This window comes from Quercus robur, chromosome 8, assembly GCF_932294415.1.
Source record: "Quercus robur chromosome 8, dhQueRobu3.1, whole genome shotgun sequence".
Taxonomy (NCBI): Eukaryota; Viridiplantae; Streptophyta; class Magnoliopsida; order Fagales; family Fagaceae; genus Quercus; species Quercus robur.
This window is the reverse complement of record NC_065541.1, coordinates 14384582-14408862: the sequence shown is the minus strand read 5'-3', so window position 1 is coordinate 14408862 and position 24281 is coordinate 14384582. Positions and strand designations below refer to the sequence as shown.

Here is a 24281-nt window from a genome sequence, read left to right as displayed (position 1 = left end):
TAAATATAGCAAAATTTTGTAAGAAATGGTTTTAGTGACAAAAATTTTTGTCACTATATGTGCCTGGATTTTCTTAAAAATAGTTTTAGTGACAAATTTTTTCGTCACTATATGTACCCAAACATAGTTTTAGTGACGAAATATTTTCGTCATTGAATAGTGTTTTTAGTGAGGAAAACATTTAGTGACAAAACGTTTTCGTCACTAAAAGTTTTTTTTTTTTTTAAATCAAATCGGACTTTTAGTGACAAAATTTTTCGTCACCAAGACTTTTAGTGACGGGGCTACAGTGACGAAATGGGTTTTGTCACTGAAAGTCCAATTTCATCACTAAAGGTCCTTAGTGACGAAAAACTGGACTTTTAGTTACGAATTTTTTCATCACTGAAAATACATTTTGTTGTAGTATAATAGATAAGCTAATGTAGTGAGTTTTAAGTAATTTGTTTGCTACAACAACATCTTGCATTATCCAATGAGAATACTCGTTACTTATATTCGAATCCACCCCAAATTCAAAGTAGACTTTTATCTACTTCTTTTAATGGGTGCTAAATAAAGGGAAATGTTAACAAGCACCGTGCGGTGCTTGTTAAGATTTCTCTAATGTGGGTCATATGTAATAAAAAAATAAGATAAATTAAAGAAAATGACATAAAAGTATTTTATAAAGTTGAAAAAATAACATAAAGTTGCAAAAAAACAAAAAAACAAAAAACAAAAAATTATTAGAAAAAATAAAAAAGTTGTTAACGAACACCTTGCGGTGCCCATAACACAACCCAATCATAAATAACAATAATAAAAGAGGTAGGTAATTGATATTATGAGTCAGGGGGTGTATTCTCCAAGCCTAGGACAATATATTCTCTCCCACACCAACCTTCTCTTTCTTCACTACAAAAAACGAAGGCTATAGCTGCATTTGAAAAACGCAGCTATCGACCCTAAAAACGTAGCCATAGGCTATGAGCCACGTTTCTATAGCCACGTTTTCAAACGCAGCCTATCCTATGCGACAATAGCCCCCTGCGGGGACCTATAGCCGCATTTTTATAAACGCGGCTACAAGTACCCCTATAGCTACATTTTGTAAAAAACGCAGCTATAAACCCACTTTGGGCTGCGTTTAAAATGCGGCTAAAGTCTCCTATAGCTACATTTTTGAAACCCAGCTATAGGTTTTTTTTTTTTTTTTTTTTAATTATGGGTTTTTTTTCCCCCAAAAATTCAAAATCAAACACAAACCCAGAAAATTCAAAATCAAACATAACATACTCACAATACAAACACAACCAGAAAATTCAAAATCTAACACAACATACTCACAATACAAACACACCCAGAAAATTCAAAATCTAGCACAACATATTGACAATACAAGCACAACGTGCTCCAAAATATAAGAGCACAAACCCATGAATCTCCTCTCATTCAACAAAACCAACCCAAATCTAACACTAAATCCATTCAAGGAACACAAAAGCACAAGCTCAGAAACACAAAAGAACAAGCTCAAGAACACAAACCCATTTAAACATAAGCACAATATCAGCAACACAATAGCACAAGTTCAAGCATAGATCCAAAAAATTCAAAATCAAAACTCTAATCCAAATCAAGATATAGACACAAATATTGCTAGAATATCCACTTCATTCAAAATTTTCAGCATTTCCTCCATTTTCTTATTGACTAAACATAAAGTAACCACCAAAAAAAAAAAAAACTAGATCTATAGACAAATCAGTGTGCTTGAGATGAAAAAAAAAGAAAGAAAAAGAAAAGAAGAAGAAGTAGCAGCAAAGAAACAAAGAAAAAAAAAAAGAGTTGTGCTGGAGTGAAGAAGGAAAAAAAAAGAAGAAGAAGAAGTTGGCGTGACTTGCAGAAGAAAGGAGCAAAAACAAAAGAAAAAAAGAAGAAGCAGCTCCAAAGAAACAAAGAAAAAAAAAAAAAAAAAAAAAAGAAGACTTACGCTGGAGTTGCGCTGAAGAAGGAAGAAAGAAAAAAGAAAGAAAGAGAAAAGAAAGAAAAGATGAAAGTGGAGTGGGTGGGAAAGTGGGGGGTACGTGGGAAAAGAAAGGAATTTTTTTTTTTTTTTGGTGTTACATATAGCAGCTATAGGTCCCCTTTAAATAAATTGTTCAGCTTGACTTATAACTGCGTTGTTTAAAAACGCGGCTATAGCTAACCTATAGCTGCGTTTTAAACGCAGCTATAGGTCCCCCTTAAAAAAATTTATTTGCCTGGACCTATAGCTGCGTATTAAAACGCAGCTATAGGTTAGCTATAGCCACGTTTCTTAAAAACGCAGCTATAGATCCCCTTTAAAAAAATTGTTTGGCTGGACCTATAGCTGCGTTTTAAAACGCAGCTATAGGTCCCCCTTTTAAAAAAATTATTTGCTGGACCTATAGCTACATTTTAAAAACGTAGCTATGTATCATATGAAACAATATAAATATATAAATGTGTTAAAAATATTTAAGTTGCGTGTGTGTTGCTTCCTAGTTCTTTAGGAAAAATTCAACTCTCTTTTCAAAGATTTTTTGTTTGAGGAAAATAGAGAGGGGTTGTGGATAAGTTTCATTGAAATTTCTAGGTTGAAGTTTGAATGTAAAAGGACTTTAATTTCAAATTTTCACGTCTACTTCATTATCGGTTTGGACAATGAAAGGGAGGGAAGAAGACACATGAAAACTAAGTTTTAGATGGAGATCTTTTAACTTTCTTTCATCTTATTTTTTCTCCTCCTTCAATTTTTTTCCCCATCTTTTTCAAAAAATTATATTTTAAATCCTAAAGTTTAGGAATATAACAAATTAAACCATATAATTTCAAAATTTCTCAACTTTTGATCATAAATATTATACAATCAAAGGCCGTATTTGGTTCGACGAAAAATAATTTTTGAAAAAGAAATTATTTTCAAGTGTTTAGCCGCGTTCCTAAAAATGCAATAAAAAGTGTATTTTCTATTACTTTCTTACATTTTGTCGTCTCCCAAGTACATATATAATCAAAAAAAGGAAAAATTAGATTAAAAAATTGTGATCGTGATTGGCTGTGGTTGGCTATCAGACAGAGACTAGGGACAATAGTGAGGGTGGTGGTTGGGTGGCAGACAGTGAAGAGTGGAGGTTCAGTTGATAATTTTTGAGTGAGTCAGAAAATGGTTTATGGAAATTAAGATCGTAAGCAATTTCAATCGTAATTGCCTTTATTTTATAGTTTTCAGTTGACCAACATTTTTCGTCGCCCTAAACACCCATAAATGTGGAAAATATTTTTAAGAAATCAAATTTCCTCGAATCAAACACAACCAAAGTTGCATGTGTCAAGTTTGCTCCCTCCTTTTTTTTTCTTTGACTTATGTCACGTGAATAGTCTTTTACCATTTATTTTGCATATTTGAAGATTTTTAATCCCAACTAAGGGTTGAGTCATTACACTACACAAAAAGAGTCCAATTAAAATTCTATGTGAAATTCTGTTAATAAAGAATGTTAATCATCTACCATAATTTTTTGATTGAGTCTGTAAATGTTTGTGGTTGTGCGACCTAACTATCAAGATAGTTCCTTACTTCCTTATTTGTGAAATGCTCTTATAAAAAAAAAGTGTGAAATGCTATTACAAGGTTTAAAAAAATTTAGAATGATACTATAATTGAAATTTTATTTCAAAAATTCTCATGAAATCTGAAAGAAGTTTCTATTTAATTTAAATTTGTTACTATAAATTTATTTTAGTAAAAAAATTGAACGTACACTACTTTGTCACGAATTTAGGCTTTTTTTTTTTTTTGGGCCTAGAAAATTCATAATATTGATTCCAAAGAAAACAGAGCCACAAGGGGCCGAGCCATCTCATTCCTCAACAAAAGCCCAAGAAGGAACGTTAGTGGGCTGCCAGGCATTACTAGATATAGCCCATGTTATAAGATTATGAGCCAAGAAATTTGCCTTTCTCAAAATATAACAAAATTGAAAATCACCAACAACATAGAGCATGAATTTCATATCAAGAACAAAAGATTAGCAATCTCCCAATTTGGTTAATCAATGCTCAGCTATTTAGCATATTGGCATTCACATTACCTTCAATAATGTCGAGGCCCTCATGAACTAGCTTGCTTCTAGACCACCAGAGCTGATCACAAAATATAGCAGCAAAAAGTGTGCAAGTGTTGCTCGTCTTTTAACCACACCTAGGTCCTTATAATTAAATGGATTGAGAATCATTTTTTTAGACCCTAAAATATGGCTTATATCAATTTTATGTTACTTACTAAATTAAGCCCAATTGTTAATTTGATCAGACAAATAATATATGCATTGATGCACAAACACAATAACTAATTCCAAAATCAGTCACAAGCACTCAAACACTGCAAAGTGTTTACTGAATGAAAAACTCCTAAGGAAAATAGGTAGCTCTCTAGCTCTTCAATATGTGAATTGGGTCTAGTATTTCTTGGGACTAGAGGGTTATATACTTATATGACAGGGCTAATTGGATGGGTGTAATTGATTTCTCTTAGGTTAGCAATCTTGCTCGATCGAGTATTAGGCGAGACTCAGGTGAGATTGCAGGTTAATTGTTTTTCCAAAACTATACTTCGCCTAATAGACATATCTCACTCAATTGAGATTCTCAATGCAACAATTCCAGCTTCAGCACTTTGACCTTTCAATCAAATACAATTTAACCCACAAATATTCAAGATACACTAAGATCCTAACAAAATTTATAGATGTAATAATGTAAAGTTAAAAGGCCAAATAGAGTTATTGCAAACTGTAATTGCAAATAGACAAAGACAAAAGAGGTGTTCATGAGTTTGAGTACAACCATTACACCTGTGGCATGAGGAATCTGGGAGGTTGAATTTCCTACTATAGATGGCAGATGGCTCTTGTTGAAGAAGAAAATCTGCCTGATTAGTGAGGTAGGTTTGCTTAACAGTATAATTTTCTCTGGCCATAGGAAACCCAGATTAGCTTATACTCAATGCTAGATCGAGATAAATTAATAAATTCTTTGGATCTAATTGGCAGTAACTGAATGATCCTATTGTCTAGTTTGCTCATCTATAAGTTCAATTAATATCCGGAAGAACACGATGCCTGGGTTGAGGTTTGAAAGAACTCAAGAAAGGTATCCATGGATCATCCCATATCTTGACTGAGGCATCAGTACTAATCAGTAATCACTGATGCTTGAAGGAAGTGTAAACTTTTAGTCTTTTAGGAGTTTTTGTAATACCAACCTTTGCATGCCTCCGTTACCTTTTGGGAACAGTTTGACTACCATCTACTAACATCACCAAAAACCTTGTTAAAATACTGTTAAGAGAAGGTTTGTCAAAAAAATGTTGGGAATTAGTTGGAGTATGCTGACGTTTTTTGAAAAGATTAAAAATCACTGAAATAATGTCTAAACCCAATGATTAAGGCCATACCCAATCTACCCAATGTATAAAACTCTCGTTTATGTAGGGTTTGAGAGAATTGGTGGTAAGTAGCCTTACCCACAATTTCTTTTTTTTTGGGAAAATTAATTTCTCGATTCGAATCGGCTACCGGTCATTTTGGGTGAAAGGCAAAGCCCAACTTTTATGGTGTTTCTGCATTACCAACTGCGCCCATAATTTGTTGCTGCCAAAACCAACTTGCCAGCCCAAATTAGCTAAAAGGGCATTACTTACATCATTGACCCATCTTAAACCAATAACTCCAGATTGTTTAGACTCATACAGACCAGGATTTTAATGATATCAGAGAAATCCTTTTCTTAAAGAAAAAAAAAACATATACAAAATTCTTATTTAATTCATTCATACCACTAGTCTAAACAAAAAGAGAGAGAGAAAGAACATAATATTTGACGAGAGCAATGGTATAATTCTCATCAATTAGCCTAAAGACAATCAAAATGCAGACGAAACAGGAGTGTTAAAGAATTATCATTGCCTCAGCACTTTGTCATATACATATTGCCTTCGTTATATGTGGTACAGCATAGATGACTCCATACATCTTAGTTTAAATTAATCCTGCCAACTTACATTTCAGGACAAATAGAGCACAGCCATGGGCTTTTACTCCCCTTGATATAGTCTGCTTTCTAACTTTAATGTCATTTCCACTCCATACTTCTTTGCACTGACAGGAATTTCCATTGAAGTTTTTACCAGGAAGTACCTTAGCCATGTCCGATATCTTTGCAGATATTACTGTCATCTCAGGGTTCAGATTGAAAAAAGCAACATATATTTCTCCTAGAAAGGCAGAAAGAATAATCATTAGAAAGCATGAAGAATAGAGTTTTGCACTTTTTATTTTATAATTCATAAAAAAATCATTAAAAATGTGAAGAATAGAATTATGCATTTTTTTTAATTAAAAAAAAAAATAGTCTTGCACTTGGGGGAAATGCACAGCTATGGGGCTCTACAAATTAGAGTTCTATGTTGGTGTGGGAGTCATACCTTTTCTTCCAGTTGCGATCCAAGAACGAGTACCACCAGGACGGACTTCAGCTGCACAAATAATCAGCTAGTAACTCAAAAATATGAAATAATGGGACCACTAGCAAAGTTGTTTGCAACATTTTATAAAATAAGGCACAAGTATACAAATCTATCACCTTTGATAGAGTTTACTGTTGCACATAGACCAGAATACCTATTTGCCAAAGTTCCATTAACGCTCAGCTCCCACATCTGCTAAGACTAAATGCATTAGCTTCCAACATCAATTCATAAATGTAGCTAAGAGTAAGTAACACAATTATGAAATTAAGATACAAAGGCAAAGCACACGATTTTAAAAAAGTTCGGATGAATCTGTCATCCAGAAATAATAGTTTACTCCCTACATTTATACCTAAAACTTATATTATTTTGTTTGAAACATCTCTCATTCATGATATATTGGGAAAAAAAAAAAACCTAATTTGTGTGCCATCTGCAAGGTGCAAATGCACCACTCTTTGACTCTTTTGAAGTAAGATTTTGATTTGGAGAACCCCCCAAGCAAAAGTCCATTCTATCAGTTGCAAATAATTGGAGTTTCCCTTGATATTGTTGTTTGTGGGACATCCATTCATCTCTGCATCAGAACAAATGTATTGAAATTATTTTGTAATTATATAATTAAACATTGATATAAAAAATTTAGTATAAGTAAACATGAAAATATTGTAAAAAAAACATTTTGATACTATCAGATCAGAGAAAGAAAGCAATTTTACGATGACAAAAGAGGCTCTTTCTTGTATAGGCAAAATGGCTCTTGATGCTTGCTTCCTAAGTGTTCTTTCCAGCAGATTTGTTCAAGGTCTTGGTCCAGAGCTTTAATAGACCACCCAATTGCTTTTGAATTTGTGCATCTTGTGAGGCGCAAAACATGCGTATCCGATGTACTTACATCTGTCAGATATCTTCCTGACTGGCTGTCAAGAACATCGTTTTTACTCTTAAAACCGTTCGTACTAGTAATATAAGGAAACTGTACAAACAACTAAATTATGTTATGTTGCTATTTAGACAGTTTGGTCATAGATATTTTCTTACTTTGGTTGATGATGCCACCAGGGCAACTTGGCTTTTTCTCATGAAAGCAAAATCTGAGGTCAAAACCTTGATTGTTTCCTTTTATAACATGGTTTTGACCCAATTCAATGTCAAGATCAAATGCTTTAGGTCTGATAATGCTCTTGAGTTTAAACTTTCTGATTTTTATTCAGCTAAGGGCATAATTCATCAAACTAGTTGTGTTTATACGCCACAACAAAATTCTGTTGTGGAGAGAAAACATCAACACATTTTATCTACTGCTAGAGCTTTACAAATTCAGTCCAATCTGCCTCTTTATTTTTGGGGTGATTGTGTGCTCACTGCTGTCTATCTCATTAACAGACTGCCCTCTCCTCTTTTACAACATAAAACTCCCTATGAACTTCTGTTTGGGAAGGTTCCTTCTTATTCCCATCTTAGGACTTTTGGTTGTCTATGTTTTGCTTCCACAACCGGTCCTAAGTCTTCCAAGTTCTCTCCTAGAGCAAGGAAGTGTGTTTTTATTGGATATCCCTATAATATCAAGGGTTATAAGGTCTTTGATCTCTTATCTCACACTGTTCTTGTGTCTAGGGATGTAGTTTTTCTTGAGACTGTTTTTCCCTTTTCTGTGGTTGATGCTGTTTCTTCTTCTTCTGCTCTTATTCCACTTCCTGTCATGAACCCCATTCCACCTTCTTTTTATGATACTTCTCCACACTGCTCTTCCCTTCCTTCAGCTTCTTCCCATAACATTTCTGATGACACCATTATTGATATTCATCATGATGTTGATGAAGATCTTCCTCAGGATCTGCCTGAGGCTCCAGATGAGCCTTTGGTTCCTAACCCGCATCTTAGGAGGTCTACTAGAGTTTCTAAACCTCCATCTTACCTTCAAGCTTACCATTGCAGTCAGGTAACCTCAATTCCCACTCCTAATCTGCCTCGGTCAGGTACATCTCATCCTCTTTTTTCTTTTCTTTCTTATGATCACTTGTCTCCATCCTATAAATCCTTTTGTTGTTCTATTTCTGCTATTGTTGAACCACAATACTATTCTCAAGCTATGTCTGACCCCAAGTGGCAAGCTGCCATGGATGCTGAAATTGCAGCATTAGAGGCTAATCACACTTGGACTCTTACTCCTCTTCCACCCAACAAAAAAGCCATTGGTTGTAAGTGGGTCTATCGGGTTAAGTATAGGTCTGATGGCTCTGTGGAGAGGTACAAGGCTCGGCTGGTTGCAAAGGGGTTTACCCAAAAAGAAGGCTTGGATTATATTGAGACCTTCAGTCCTGTAGCCAAAATGGTTTCTGTGAAGTGTTTGCTGGCTGTGGCTGTTGTGAAAGGCTGGTTTTTGAGCCAACTTGATGTCAACAATGCCTTTCTTCATGGGGATTTGCTTGAGGATGTTTATATGGCTCTTCCACCTGGCTTCCACAGCAAGGGGGAGGTTGTTTGCAAATTAAACAAATCACTTTATGGCTTGAAGCAAGCATCTCGGCAATGGTTCTCCAAGTTCTCTGAAGCCTTGATTCAATTAGGCTTTGTGCAGTCCAAAGCAGACTACTCATTGTTTACTAGACAACAAGGTGAGTCCTTTATTGCTTTATTAGTCTATGTGGATGATGTATTGATTGCCAGCAATGACAAGGACAAGGTTGATCAATTCAAGGTTTTATTGGATCAAAAGTTCAAGCTTAAGGATTTAGGAGATTTAAAGTTTTTCCTTGGTTTAGAAGTTGCAAGGACTGATAAGGGTATAGCTCTTTGTCAAAGAAAGTATGCTTTGGAAGTACTAAGTGATGCTGGTATGCTTGGTTGTAAACCTTCTAAGGTCCCAATGGAGCAAAATCTTAAGTTGAGCAAGTATGATGGTGATTTGCTCAATGATCCCAGCAAGTACAGAAGATTAGTGGGGAGGTTGCTATATTTGACAATCACTAGACCTGACATCACTTATGCTGTTCATAAGTTGAGTCAGTTTATGTCTAAGCCTAGAAAACCACACCTTGAAGCAGCCTATAAAGTCTTGCAATATTTGAAGAATGAACCAGGGAAGGGAGTGTTCTTTTCAGCTGCCTCAGAGTTGCATGTGAAAGGCTTTACTGATTCAGATTGGGCCGCATGTCCAGACACACGAAGATCAGTGACTGGATATTGCATCTTCATTGGTGAGTCCTTAATTTCTTGGAAATCCAAGAAACAGTCCACTGTTTCACGATCTTCAGCAGAAGCTGAATATAGAGCAATGGCAGTAGCTACATGTGAAGTGGTATGGATTCTTTATCTTCTAAAGGATATTCAAGTAAGGCATGACAGAGAAGCTTTGCTCTTTTGTGATAGTCAGTCTGCTCTCCACATTGGTTCCAATCCAGTATTTCATGAAAGAACCAAACATATAGAGATTGACTGTCATGTGGTTAGGGATAAGGTGTTGGCTAAGGTGATAAAATTAATTCATGTCAGGACTCATTGCCAATTGGCTGATGTGCTAACTAAAGCTTTGAGTTTTAATCACTTCTCAGAGCTCATTTCCAAGATGGGACTGATCAATATTCATTTACCCCCAGTCCATCTTGAGGGGGAGTATCAAAAGAAGAAGCCATCTGGTCAAGCTGAAGCTATTGTCATACACGCAGAAAACAGAGGAAATCAAAATGTGGAAGAACAGAGCAACAGAGGAAGTCCAGGTGTAGCAGAGCAAAGCACGACATGTAGTTAGTTGCTATATACGACTTGTAGTTTTAGTTAGAATATTGTATATATGTTCACATGTGCCAACTACTGTTAGTAATACATGTGCCAAGAACTATTGGTATTTAGTTAGCACAATTCGTGGGAGTTAGTTAGAGTTAGTGGCGTGTTTTCAGTGTGTATCAGAGTATATATAGATTAGCTTTGTAATTCTAATTGAGGTAATGAAATCATTTTTCCAAATTAGTTTTCACACATGCCTCCATGTTGTTTGAGCTAAAAGAATTTATCTCCAACAGGATAGGATTTGTTAAAAGGTTGTATGTGGTCTCATCAAGCTTTCTCAGATCTCCTCCAAACGTGAGAGGAGACTTAGCCATAGACCACAAAGTCATCTGTGAAAATAAGAAAGATAAGGTCAAAATGGAGTGCTTAGTTATTTTAAGGGATGTAGAGAGCTAACTGATTTGTTTTTATAGAGATACCTGAGTTCTTTGCTCGTCTGCATTAAGGTTAGATGTTCTGTGAGGACCGTCATTTGAACCTAAAATATTTCAAAATATTAAAGCTAATTGTGGGTTTTTATATTTCTAGGCTAGGCTCAACATTAAAATTAAACAGTCAAATCTAATCATTTATATTCTGGGACTTCTGAAGCCACACCACTTGTCTAGACATACTTCTGTCTTAGTAAAAGTCACTCCACGGACTTGGAATGGCAAGTTCTTTGTTTGTAAACATTGAAGTGATGCACATTTGAGTGCATGGACCTGTTTGGCACTCAAAACTGCTAGGTGAAGAACCCCAAAATGTAAGAGCAAGCATCACTTAAAGAATAACCATGTATGTTGATTTATCTAACAGTGCTCTATCACGCGCAAATGATTTGTGGTTCATTCAATCCTACTAAGCAGAGTAAATAAGGGTAATATATTTCTACATTAGATGTTTGAAGGAAAAGAAACAAGAATTTTCTTATAACCTGGATCAGTTAGCCATCCTAGTGGTAGCATATCCAAGTCAGGCCATGACTTCCCCAGCAAGCCCTTAGCTCCTATCATATTAGTGGTAGAAAAGCCCCTGATTAAATTAATAAAAGACAAAAGGATTTTATGTATTCTACAAGGACAGGTCAAAAAGCAGTAAATGGAAAAGAAATCATGATTGAAAGGTAACTCCAAAACTCTTAAACAGAAACAGAACAGTCTTTCACCTTGTAACATCGAAATGGTTTGCAACATCTCCCCATGAATCCCAATCATCCGCAGCTATCCGGTACATGTTTGCTAGTCCACTCACGTCCTTGGCCATTGCTGGGGTCACACTGGTTCCAGGAGACAGCGCATACAATATGGGGCGGTCAAGTTGCTTTAGAACCTGGGCAAAGGCACACAATGTAATAAGTCAACCATGCAAAATTTGAACAAAATATAGCAGATGCGACAGTAACATAGAGAACGGGAGGTATGCAGCTTACCTCTGACACAACGCTTATTTCATTTATATCCAAGTCGGCACCAAAGACACAGTCATGTTTCACTACAGGAAAACAGAAGCAATCAATGTCAAACTTAAAATGTGAAAAATAAAGATTGAGCTGCCAATCAGGTGACTGTCCAATTGAGTTTGTTGCGATTGGTAGTGGATGCAATCAAAATATTGTACAAAGTTACAGTAGTACTACATGCACAAATAAAAAATTTTACGTGTCTACATGCATAAATTCTTGGGATGTCCAGAACACCCTAAATGATACAAATGCGATGGCATATGTTGTGGCAATGCGTATAGAGTACGCAGGAAAACTTTTCATTAAAATGGTCAAGTTACCAAAATCAACACCCCACTCAGCATACTGTTCATAGAGTGACCTCAAGAAGGCTCTTCCTGCTCCCAACTTGGTATCTACACTCATGAAACCATGTGACATCCATGCACACGCCCTTTCCCCCATATCTTTTGCACTCCATTTTCTGCCCGATTCTTCATAAGCACCTCCCTGATAAAAATAAATATATAAAAACAGAAGCTTAAGCAATGATTTCTAATTCTAACTCTTGACATTTTTTTTTTGTTAGTTGCATTACATATTCCTATAACATTTTTTATATTTCTGAAGATTTTCTTTTGATAATTCGATAGTTGGGGGAGGGTGTATTTGAAACTTGGATGTCTCCATTGAAAACACTAGAAGGTACCAATTGGTTAGATTTCCTTGTTCTTTCATAAAGAAACTATAATAAACGAAGCATGCTCTAACACTTCCAATTTTACAATTATTTCAATCTTTGAGTTATAGTGGAAATAAAGAACAATACCGTGGTTGTGTCCAAGATAGGGGTGTTTGCATTCACTGCTTGTGTACTTATTCCTCTCATAACATGAATCCCAAACTTCAAACCCATGCTATGCACTTTATTGGCTACTTCAGTGAACCCTTTTCCACCAGCAGAGGAAGGCCACCTATCTGGGTCAGGGACCATCCTCCCCCATTTGTCAATTACATCAAATCCTTGAGAGTCAGTGTTAGCACCTTTGACCTTTCTCCGATACCAAAGAAAGTCCACCACAACATACTGCATTGCAGAGATAAAAATTGAGTAAATTTGTTAATCCTAATACTGCTAAATCAATTTGAATGAAAATCAATTATAGACATCTTCAGTCTTCACACCTCATATCCATAAGCATGTAGACGCTCAGATATGATTTGAGCACAGGGCCGGCTCAAGGCCTAGGCAAGTTAGGCCTAGGCCTAAGGCCCCACTAAAAAACAAATATTTCCTTGGAAAAAAAGGCCCCATTTTTCATAATTAAAGACCCAAATTTTTATAAAATTATATATATTTTTTAAAGGTTGTACATTTTTTTTATTAGTGATGTACAAATTTTACTATTACAAATTGTCATGTTATTAATCACAAAAAATGTGATATAAACATTCATTAGTTAAATTGATGAAGTTCATCAATGAGAAATAATATCATATTATATTTTAAACATTTTATAGTACTTTTAATTAGCGCATTTTTCTTTTTCATTTCTATTAAGTCTCTCAAAGTGCGAGACCAATAGAACCTTAACTCAATTGAAACCCTAAAATATTTCAAAAAGATGTTGCAAATGTGTTAAATCATCAATTATAGATTAATCTCCTCTAATAGTTTGAGACTTTAATTTTTGTAAACTAATATCCTACAAAACCATACACCAAATAATATCAATCTCTCTCTCTCTTAAAATCAAAATATAAAATTAAAAATTAGATTACAACTTTATTTAACTATACATCATTTTATATCCAAAATAAAGTATCTTTTTCAATTGCAATATATTTTTATTTCTTTTTATTAATATTTATAATTCAACTATGATATTCAATTCTCTATATGAAATTAATATTAGTCTAGTTGGTATTATTTATGTATTTAATGTATCAAATTAACCTTAATTTAATTAGTATTAAATAATTTTATTTAATTAATATTTACATATTAAAGGCCCCACATAAATTTTTTGCCTTAGGCCCCAAATTATGTTGGGCCGCCCCTGTTTGAGCATTTTGCAAGAACTCTTCTTCGGAAACGATCCACCTAAAGGAATCATAGGAATTCCAACCTCTAGGTGGGAAGCTGGCATGTTCTGGTTCCTCATTAGATAGAGTTTTCGCCGATACCCTGAAACACGACACCATTTGTACACATAATTTTTCTTCATAAAAAACTCAGCCACATTACCTTGACACAATTCAAACACATGGTTCAACACAAAGACATAGAAACCGATACAAATCATAAAACACCACACTCATGAATTCCCTTCAGCCCACTAATTTTATAGTTTATGCACTAATCTTCATCTTCACCAATATCATGAAATTTGTACCCAAAAAAAAACTACTACAATTTTGGTTTTTTGAGCTAAAAAGAGCAACATTTGTTCAATCCGTCTCAAATCTCATATATATGGAACTCCAAAATGCAAAACAAAGAAGACCCATTTAATTAATTGTACACATAAATATATAGCCCGAGTAAAAAATTCAGGAAAGTGAATAATAGAGTAGAATGATTAATCAGTTGAGACAGTCACAAAAACGAGAACGATGGTTGTTTTTTTTTTTTTTTTTTTTCACTAAAATCTAAATGGTAACCTTTAAATTTTTGTTGAATTATCGTTATCATTGATAAAAGTTTTTTGTTTTTAGTCAATTTAGTCCTTAAATTTTAACATTCTCATCAGGATTGTCTATTGTCCTTTATAAAACTGTCACTTTTTCAAATATATAATACTAATAAGTTCTTTTATCGAACTTCACAGTAGTTTTATTATGACCAACTTAACAATAATTCACCCACTTGAAGGGTATAATCTAAATATTGACCCCCTTTTTTGTGTCAATAGCATGAGTAGCAAGCTGTGAACTGTGACTATTGAATTCCCCACAAATTTGAGCAACATTTTTACTGCGTTACAGTCCCAGTTCATTCAAACCAATAAACGCATCTTATTGATCGTTAGGATATTCCTTTTGCTTTTTTATTGCCAATCTTATTAATATAATCGGGCAGAGTGTTGAACTAAAACTATTTCAAGTTGGAATTTGTCTCTTCAACTCACGATTTTCAATTGTTGTACACCATTGTATCCATACACACCGATTTGCAACAAGTTTTTCTTAAAATAATTTGACTTCAAAGTTCAAAAGGTAAAATAAAACAGTAATACAGATTCTAATTTTTGAGGAAACAAGGTTTAAATTAGATATATCCAATTTCAATGACAAGTGTCTAACGAAAGTCCGTTCAAAGGTTGATGTTTTATGTTTGAACTTATCCGGGTGTGAAATTATGGCTTAGCTTCGTGAAGGTATAAACCTATCCCCACTTGCACAGAATGAGAGGCCTTTCTGAATGCAATGATCTATATTCTGTTTTATCAAATCTTGTAAACGTGTTTAACCTTAATTTTTAATTCAAAATAACCCAATACTCGAATTTAAACCAAAGACATATAACTCAATTGGATCATGCATTTAGCCAATACAACAGCCTGGCATGTTCTGCATGACTACCAAATTCCTTCACCATTACTTTCAAGAGACAAAGTAAGGTGTTGACATTTCATCTTACATCAATGAGAAAATAAGCTCTTACAAGTTTTGCAACTAGACCTTTACTTTGCTGCTCACGGTAAATGTAAAATGATAAACAAATCATCCTTCATCAAGTCGTTAATTGTGGAAAGCATTATGAGAATTAAATTAAGGCAAGGTCACACAAGACCCACTTGAAGAAAAAAAGAAAAAGAATATGGAAAAACACAAGAGTTGCATTAATTTTCCAACAATACAACTATTCTGGCATATCAGCAAATGAAACAAGAATAGTCAGTACGAGTATTTCAAACTAAAGTTCAGGAAGAGATATATAACTTTCCCTTTTAACTCATTTAAATTAAAACATAAAAAGGAATTCAGGCTGTAGAAACTGCACCATCCTTGACGGATTCACGCCAGGCATACTCCCTTGCTCCATCCTTATCAACAATCTTGATAACAAAGTTTGGTGGTGCCACAACAAGCCGGGATCGAATCTCCAATATGCACTTATCAACCAGATCGATTGCTTCTTCCACTGACATGCCACTGTGGTAGTGCCTATCCATCATGGAGAGGGAAAAATAGGACCCATAACCAAATGCTCCCTTGTCAAGTTTGTGAAGTGTAGCAATGTAGTCAATATAGTAAAGAGATGGGCCTGTCTCCTTGTCGTAGCCAGCCAGAAGGATATTCACAGAGTATGGATTCTGAAAAAAAAAATCACAATTATATCAAGTAGCCAAAGTATCAACTACCTAGCAATTATGCCTATAAGATGCACATGTCTCCACATGTGGATGTACTAGGCAACCGCATTAGCAACTGTAACTCCTTAGGACCAACTCAATGAAAGGGGCACAATCACAGAACAGATCCAGAACAAGCATTTATATGTGATATGATTATATAATTACACCCCCCCCCCCCCCCCAGCCTTCCTCTCTCTCTCTCATAGAGACATTTTTTTTAGGTTTCTATCTCACATTTACAAACAGAAATGAACACAAAATTATGGCAACTTCTGAACATAACCGGCATAACTCTATGTCAACTGGCTTAAATGATTACCTCTTGATCTTAATGCAAGTTCACTAGAGAAGACCACTGAGCATTAACGTTAGCGTTCTTCTCTGTTGGGTATATATATTTCAATTTGATTACAATTAGGAAAGAGACATTGCTGCTATAATAAGGCAGAGAAGCTTAAGTAAGGTCTCCTCCAAGGAAAAACACAAAAAGAACATGGATGAAGCACCAAGAAGGAATGAAAGAAAAAACCTGGAAGCTAAAGCTCAAACTAGACAAATGTGTATCTGATATCACTATACTCCTACTGGCTAAGAAGTCAGCCTTGAATTACCCGATCTTTTTTATCAAAGAACATATGCAATCAGCAAGATCAATGGTACAAATAACTCAGCCCATACATAATCCTCCAAGCACAACAATGGACCAAGCACAGTATCTCTCCACCACAATGTCAGCAACACATGGGGATTGATTAACATTCCTTGTGCCGATAAAGAAAAGCATCCAGCTTTCTTTATATGACATCTTGAAAAGGCAAGAATTAAAACCTGTTTATGAATCCTGTAAACCCCCTAAGATTCCTATCCTTTTTTTCTTTTGCTATTAGTAAGTTAATTCTCAACCAGTGAGCATTGAACCAATGACCTTACCATAGATCCCTGTCTAGAATAAACTTACAATATAACCATCTAATTATCAATTACAATTTCCATATAGCAATGACTGCTATTTCCAAATGAGAAACCAAAGTAGAAAAACAAAACCCTCAAATGAGCTCAAACAGCCTATCCAAGGCCAGGTAACTACATGAAAGAGAAGCCAGCAACATCTTTAATAAAGCTCCTCCCATTTTAGGGCACCAAAACCTTCGACAAGAATCTTTAGGCCTAACAGGATGGGTTCCCACCCTACATGCTAGCTGAGGATATATATATATATATATATATTACACGTGTTTTAGTTGTGTGTGTGGGGGGGGGGGGGGGGGGGGGGCTATTTGATCTTTTGTTTCTCTCAAAGTATATATATGAAAGGATGCTGACGTGCAAGTAAGATGGATGACTCACCAACAGGAGTGCTGATGGGGTTGCAAGTCACAAAAGGACATACCTTCCCCCTTGACACTAGCTCTATAAGAAGGAATAAAAGACTCTTGTCCAGGCTGTGGGAAGACAGGCCTACTTTGGTCCTCAATCAAACTATGTTTTTTAGTGAGAAAAAGAAGTAGCACCTTTTCTAAGGTAGCCAAATGAAAAGCCCCAAATTCTTTAAACAAAAACTTCAAAGCAGATGCTAATTTTCATTATAATCAAAAGTGAAAGTTCCTTATGCCATAGCCTCTATTATAAGAGAGAGAAACTAACAATATATCATTACCCTTAATTACTGAAACCCATTCATATCACAATAACTTAAAAACTCAAAGCCCCCGTAATTTAATAAATATTGTTCCTACATCAACTTAGTCTCCTCAGAAGCACAAGCACAATAAATACCTGCGTCCATGTCATACACGTGCCAGACATGGACAGGCTTGGGACATGATTGCATGAGTATCAATTTATCGATATAGCATGAAAGACCTCCATTATCTTCTCTCTCTTTGGGGTGCATCTTCTCTCATTTTATAAGTATGCTATAATCTTTATTTGGGTGGTCCTCAGATTAGACCGATATCATTTGTTCTGGTTTCTTTTTTCCCCCCAAATATATTTTTAAAAAATATCGTAGACCGACGTTCCCCAAAGAAGAGAGAAAAAATTTAACAAAAACAATGTGTATTATTTAAGAGTTCCTTTGTTTAAAGTTCCCTTTCTCGTGACTGACACTTAGTTGCATTTTTCTAATTACTGTTTTGGGTTAATTGTTTGTAGTTTATTTGCACTCTAAACATCAATTTTTGGGTATCAATGTACTTTTTTGCTATCTATTATTGCTTTTAAATTTATATTAGATACGTTTTCAAAAAAAAAAAAAAAATTGGTTATTACTAATTTTTAAAAACCTAGAATAAACATAAAATATGCCTAAAAGTATATATATTAATTAATCTTTATGTCCTTTCCATGTCATGTCCTAAATTTTCAATAACTGTCATGTGACTATGTTTTGTACCTTCTGGTTTCTTGTCTGTGTCCGTGCTTTTTAGGTCTCTATAAACCATATTAGCACTAAGTCCCCAATGCAAACTCCAAATCCATATTACCAAATAGTGCATTTTAACACCTACCAATCCCCACTAAACTGGATCCCAAATCTCTGATGTTACACCCTTAACTATCATAACTATTTAACTACTCATAAAATAAAATGGCCCTCATCTTCCCAGTCTTGATCTCCATCCACCATTTGGGATATTCGTTTTGGGTATTCTACTGTTGCTTTAATTCCATCATATTTAATCGATCATGAGTTTGTGTGGCCTGAAATGCTTGACACTAACAATGAAGCAAAATCATGCTCATTTACACATTAAGTTTTCCTTTTTTTTTTCTTCTGTTTTTTATGAGTAGCATAACTTTATTGATGAAAAATTAGCCCAAGTACACAAGGGGTATACTATGGGTACAACACAATCAATCTCTCAAGTTATAATGATGAAACAGATCTAATAAAGAAGTAAAAGAAACGATTCCAAAGCTAGGATCCGATCAAACAAAGATTGAAAGAAAAATAACTTAAGATCAAGAATAGACCATTTACAATCCTCGAAACTTCTAGATTCCTTTCCTCCAAAAACGCCACATTAAACAATGTGACACCACCTTCCAAATGACTATGTTCCGATGATGACCAAACTGAACCTGCCAGGAAGCTAACATATCCTAAACCATCCTCAGCATAACCCCTTGAACACCAAACAGACCCAATACAATAGTCCACAACTCCTTAGCTATAGGGCAATGAAGAAATGGACCAATAAATAATAACTTATATTCATTCTACTACAATCTTAATAAGTAAATGAAACAATAAATGCCTTTGATACTTTGATATAGGCAATATGTCATGCTCTAAATCATAATATCCTAATCTCTCCAAGGATTAAAAAAAATACAAGGTACCACAGTGTTTTCATTGGTAAGTTACGTACAGAATCAATGAGTTGTGAATCCGGTTCTCCTTCCATCCACTCATTCTTGTGGGAAGAGGAAATACCGTTTAAGCCAAATCTCATAGGCAAGATATCATAGTTGATAATACAACGAATTCATTCTTGGCTCAGAATTACACTTACAGGACTTCTCTTCATAGAAAAATTCCCATTCATATATACAAGCCCGGTTCAGCAATCAAAAGCATACGAAACTATCCACTTCCTATAAATTGCACAAATTAACTTAATTTTTTTTAATGGGTATCCAAGCAAAATACCAAATGAGGCATAATAAGAGAAAAGAGTTAAACTCGTTAGACCCAATAACACTGTCCTTAAGAATATCACTAAACCCATTTTTTTTGGTAATGTAACTCCTACTAAATGGCTGACCCTGATTAATCTGTTGGATCCATAGCCGACCATAAAATTTTGGAACTAAGACTTGGCTTTAATTGCAAATCCTACCATTTTCCCAGCAGAGAGCAGAACTTCAAATAATCAAATCACAAACAACCAATCACAAATTTATCTCAAAAAAAACCATACTTTTCTTTCTATCCTCCTTGCATTTACCATAAAACCCATTTCAAACCTTCCAATTAACCAAAAAACCCTAGAATCCCCAACCCCATAGCAATTGTTCAAACACCCAGATCCCAAAATCATTCCTTTTTTTCTCTTTGTATCCTCATTGCAATTTTCCCAAATGAAATACCCAAATTTTAACATCAACAACAAACCAAAAAAAAAAAAAACCCCTAAATTAGTTTACACTTTATACCTTACGCAAAGCAGTGGCGAGCTCGCCTCGAGTGAAGTTTGCTGCAGCGGCTGTGGTCAGAGGAATCCCATTACGGAATTGATACAAAGCCACGTTTTTCTGTATATACTCAGTGAATTGAACTCTGCAGATCAACAAAAACCCAACAACTCAAAAAACCAATCAAAACCCAAAAATCCAACAAAGAAAGAAAGCAAAAAAAAAAAAAAGGGTGGTATTGAAAATCAGAGCGAAAACCTGTCACCGGCCTCGCCACTAGCGGCGATGAGCTTGTGAGAGTCGAGGACCATGATCTTGTCTTCGTTGGACTTGTGAACCAGTATGCTGTGAACTGCAGAGGAATCGGCTACCACTATGGCGAACCCATTGCCTACCAATCCGAACACGCACTCCATGATCTATGAGTGTATGAGTTTTCGCTTTTCTCTCTTTATTTTTCTGTGTGTGGGGGTTGGAGAACTTTTGATTTGATTTTGTGGAGTGGTATGGAGTATAACACTAAACAAGCATCAGCGCCTTGAGGAACAAGTTGAGGGACCTTTGTTTTTGTTTTTTTTTTTTTAAAGCAAGGTTTGGGCTTATACGGCTTGAGAAATGGGCCTATTTGATGTGGTGATTTTTTTTGGTCTGGGCCCAAATTCTATTATAGATTTTGAGATGTATGCTATGGTATTATTATTCATGGCTTTCGTATCTATGATATGTGAGGTCTATGACCACGTTCAGTAATCGAGTTTAAACACAAGTTTTCAGTTTTAAAATAATATTACACGTATTTTTACATGCTTTTTTATCCACACGTATTTTCAAAAAAATTGAAAACTATTGTTTAAATCCACGTACCAAACGTGACCTATATTTCCTTACATTTTTCATTTATATTTAGTTTTTTTTTATGGATTTGGTGAATTTCATCTTTTTTTTTTCTCACTAAATAATTGAATTGTAGTTTTTTTATGGATACAATTATGTTAGAGATTGAGAAGAATAAAGAAAAGGAGTATGAGATAGATAAGATTTTAAATGGAAATAAAATTGTTGAAGATTGTTTGATTCAGAATAAGTTAGAGCATATTATCTACAATGTACTAAACAAACAAGTTTTGGTGTGTCCAAGAGAAACTCTAGGCTTGGAGATGATGAGATTTAAAAATATTTTACTCTTTCATGTGATTGTCAAGGCAAGGCAAAAATAATAATGATCTTAACCTGAATCCAAAAAAGAATCTTGAGTGCAAGGTCGAGATTAGACAGACTTGTTGTCCTGATGAAAGATTTACAATCTTCTGTAACGTTGCATTTTTTTTTTTTTTTAATCATAACCATGCTCTGAACCCTGAAAAAGCAAGATATTTAGATGCCAAGATTGATCCTTATGTGAAAAGATGGCCATTATTTTAAATTCCTAATTTTCTTAATTCTCAACTCATAGTTAATTCGATTCAATCGAGAGGTTTGGTCTAGTTTTGAAAACCATAGTTATTCCTTTAAAGCGAGGCATATTTCATCTTTAAACTTTTCAACTCTCTCTTTATCTGCATCATTTCAAAAATAATTGGAAACCAACTAGTACACTAGCCACTTGTCAACTAGTAAAATAAGGCTATATGTTGCCTTCATCAATTAACCAATGTGTAATTATTTTTATTAGGGTCGAACATAAATTTGAGAATTTAACTAAATTCTCCCAACCCAATTCATCACTGAGGGTTTCACTAAAATATATATTCTACATAATTGGTTTTTGAAACCTAAAACCAACTTGTTTATGTCAGCCTTTGAGTCCTCTTTCTTGAACTTGGTAAACTCGACCTTTCTGTGTCCCCCTAACATTCACTAGCATCCCTTATCCTCCATTGACCTTGCCCACCTCTCATCTCCTTGCTCCCATACCTACCACAACGTTGCCCAATTCATTGTCATTCTCTGCATGCAGATCTGCATCCAAACCCAACTTTTGCTTATCCCTTATTTCTAATTTTCTATGGAGAAGTGCCTATTGCACAGGGTCATATGTCACCCATATAGACTTGCTTATGTGGAACTTATTTTTTAGGTGAACACCAAGTAATCATCCAATCTATAAGTTTAATAAACATGGTCTCAAATTGCTCCCATACCTACCACAACGTTGCCCAATTCGTTGTCATTCTCTACATGCAGATCTACATCCGAACCCAACTTTTGCTCATCCCTAATTTCTAATTTTCTATGGAGAAGTGCCTATTGCACAGAGTCATATGTTACCCATATAGACTTGCTTATGTGAAACTTATTTTTTAGGTGAACACAAGTAATCATCCAATCTGTAAGTTTAATAAACATGGTCTCAAAATATTTGGAAGTTTGCAAATTAGGCATACTTTAATAGCATAGATATATTTTTCTAAAATGCCTGTTGGTGAGTTTGAAAATGTGGTTCAAATTTCCAACTAAATAAATGTTTTTATTGTTCACAGAAACTCTTGTATACGAAAGAAATTGAAGCATGTATAAAGAAATTCTCTTGAAAATTTTCAACTATATTGTTCATCTTTTAATCTTTTATATGAACTCCATTTACTCTTAATCAAATTATCTATTTAAATGTCTTTTATATATATATATATATATATATATATATACACACACATATGAATTACTCCTTTAAATTATTATGTTGATGAATACATATTTTTATTTATTTTTGTTAATATGGATACTAGGACTAAAAAGTATGAGTTTATAATTATGTGTGACAATTAAATTTGTGTTTAATTTGTTGTCTATTTCAATGCTTATTTTAATTAACAACTTCAAAATCAAATCTGTTTTTAAAATTTTCTTCAATAATATCTTTTCCTCTTGGATTAAAAACCCAACTCCTCAACAAAAGCCCAAGAAGGAACGTTAATGGGCTGCCAGGCATTACTAGATAATAGCCCATGTCATAAGATTATGAGCCTAAGAAATTTGCCTTTCTCAGAATATAACAAAATTGACAATCACCAACAACATAGAGCATGAATTTCATATCAAGAACAAAAGATTAGCAATCACCCACAATTTGGTTAATCAGTGCTCAGCTATTTAGCGTATTGGCATTCACATTACCTTCAATAATGTCAAGGCCCTCATGAACTAGCTTGCTTCTAGACCACCAGAGCTGATCACAAAATATAGCAGCAAAAAGTGTGCCAGTTTTGCTCGTCTTTTAACCACACCTAGGTACTTATTAAATGGATTGAGAATCATTTTGAGCCCATTCAATGATTGGCAGAGAATTTGAGAGATTACAAAAGCGATTAGACCCTAAATTATGGCTTATATCAATTTTATGTTACTAAATTAAGCCCAATTGTTAATTTGATCAGACAAATAATATATGCATTGATGCACAAACACAATAGCTAATTCCAAAATCAGTCACAAGCACTCAAACACTGCAAAGTGTTTACTGAATGAAAAACTCCTAAGGAAAATAGGTAGCTCTCTAGCTCTTCAATCTGTGAATTGGGTCTAGTATTTATTGGGATTAGAGGGTTATATACTTATATGATAGGGCTAATTGGATGGGTGTAACTGATTTCTCTTAGGTTAGCAATCTTGCTCGATCGAGTATCAGGCAAGACTCAGGTGAGATTGCAGGTTAATTGTTTTTCTAAAACTGTACTTCGCCTAATAGACATATCTCGCTCAATCGAGATTCTCCATGCAGCAATTCCAGCTTCAACACTTTGACCTCTCAATCAAATACAATTTAACCCACAAATATTCAAAATACACTACGATCCTAACAAAATTTATAGATGTAATAATGTAAAGTTAAAAAGCCAAATAGAGTTATTGCAAACTGTAATTGCAAATAAACAAAGACAACAGAGGTGTTCATGAGTTTTAGTACAACCATTACACCTGTGGCATGAGGAATCTGGGAGGTTGAATTTTCTACTATGGATGGTAGATGGCTCTTGTTGAAGAAGAAAATCTGCCTGATTAGTGAGGTAGGTTTGCTTAACAGTATAATTTT

General features: G+C 34.7%; 2 protein-coding genes across 2 annotated transcripts; both read right to left on the bottom strand.

The window, feature by feature from the left end:
* Positions 1-5950: 5950 nt before the first annotated feature.
* LOC126695911 (alpha-galactosidase-like) lies at positions 5951-13955 on the bottom strand. Its single transcript, XM_050392706.1, is given in 14 exon segments — positions 5951-6283; positions 6494-6544; positions 6652-6727; positions 6956-7115; positions 7258-7514; positions 10522-10656; positions 10747-10805; positions 11244-11341; positions 11475-11638; positions 11739-11800; positions 12092-12260; positions 12580-12837; positions 12936-12978; positions 13822-13955. Coding segments are annotated over 14 exon segments (1902 nt in total). The 3' UTR covers positions 5951-6047.
* Positions 13956-15574: 1619 nt separating this feature from the next.
* LOC126694715 (proteasome subunit beta type-2-A) lies at positions 15575-20810 on the bottom strand. The gene is made up of 3 exons (XM_050391175.1): positions 20510-20810; positions 20273-20396; positions 15575-16069 (listed from the first exon to the last, which is right to left on the bottom strand). Exons 1-3 carry the CDS (start codon positions 20665-20667, stop codon positions 15737-15739), a joined length of 615 nt encoding a protein of 204 aa, XP_050247132.1. The 5' UTR covers positions 20668-20810; the 3' UTR covers positions 15575-15736.
* Positions 20811-24281: the final 3471 nt, after the last annotated feature.

Excerpts from the sequence above, each read along its gene's own strand:
- LOC126694715 (XM_050391175.1), bottom strand. The coding sequence starts at position 20,667 with ATGGAGTGCGTGTTCGGATTGGTAGGCAATGGGTTCGCCATAGTGGTA. Across the intron at positions 20,397-20,509 it reads AGTGGCGAGGCCGGTGACAG|AGTTCAATTCACTGAGTATA; the intron begins GTTTTCGCTCTG and ends GTTGATCTGCAG. Across the intron at positions 16,070-20,272 it reads TCGCCACTGCTTTGCGTAAG|AATCCATACTCTGTGAATAT; the intron begins GTATAAAGTGTA and ends TTTTTTTTTCAG.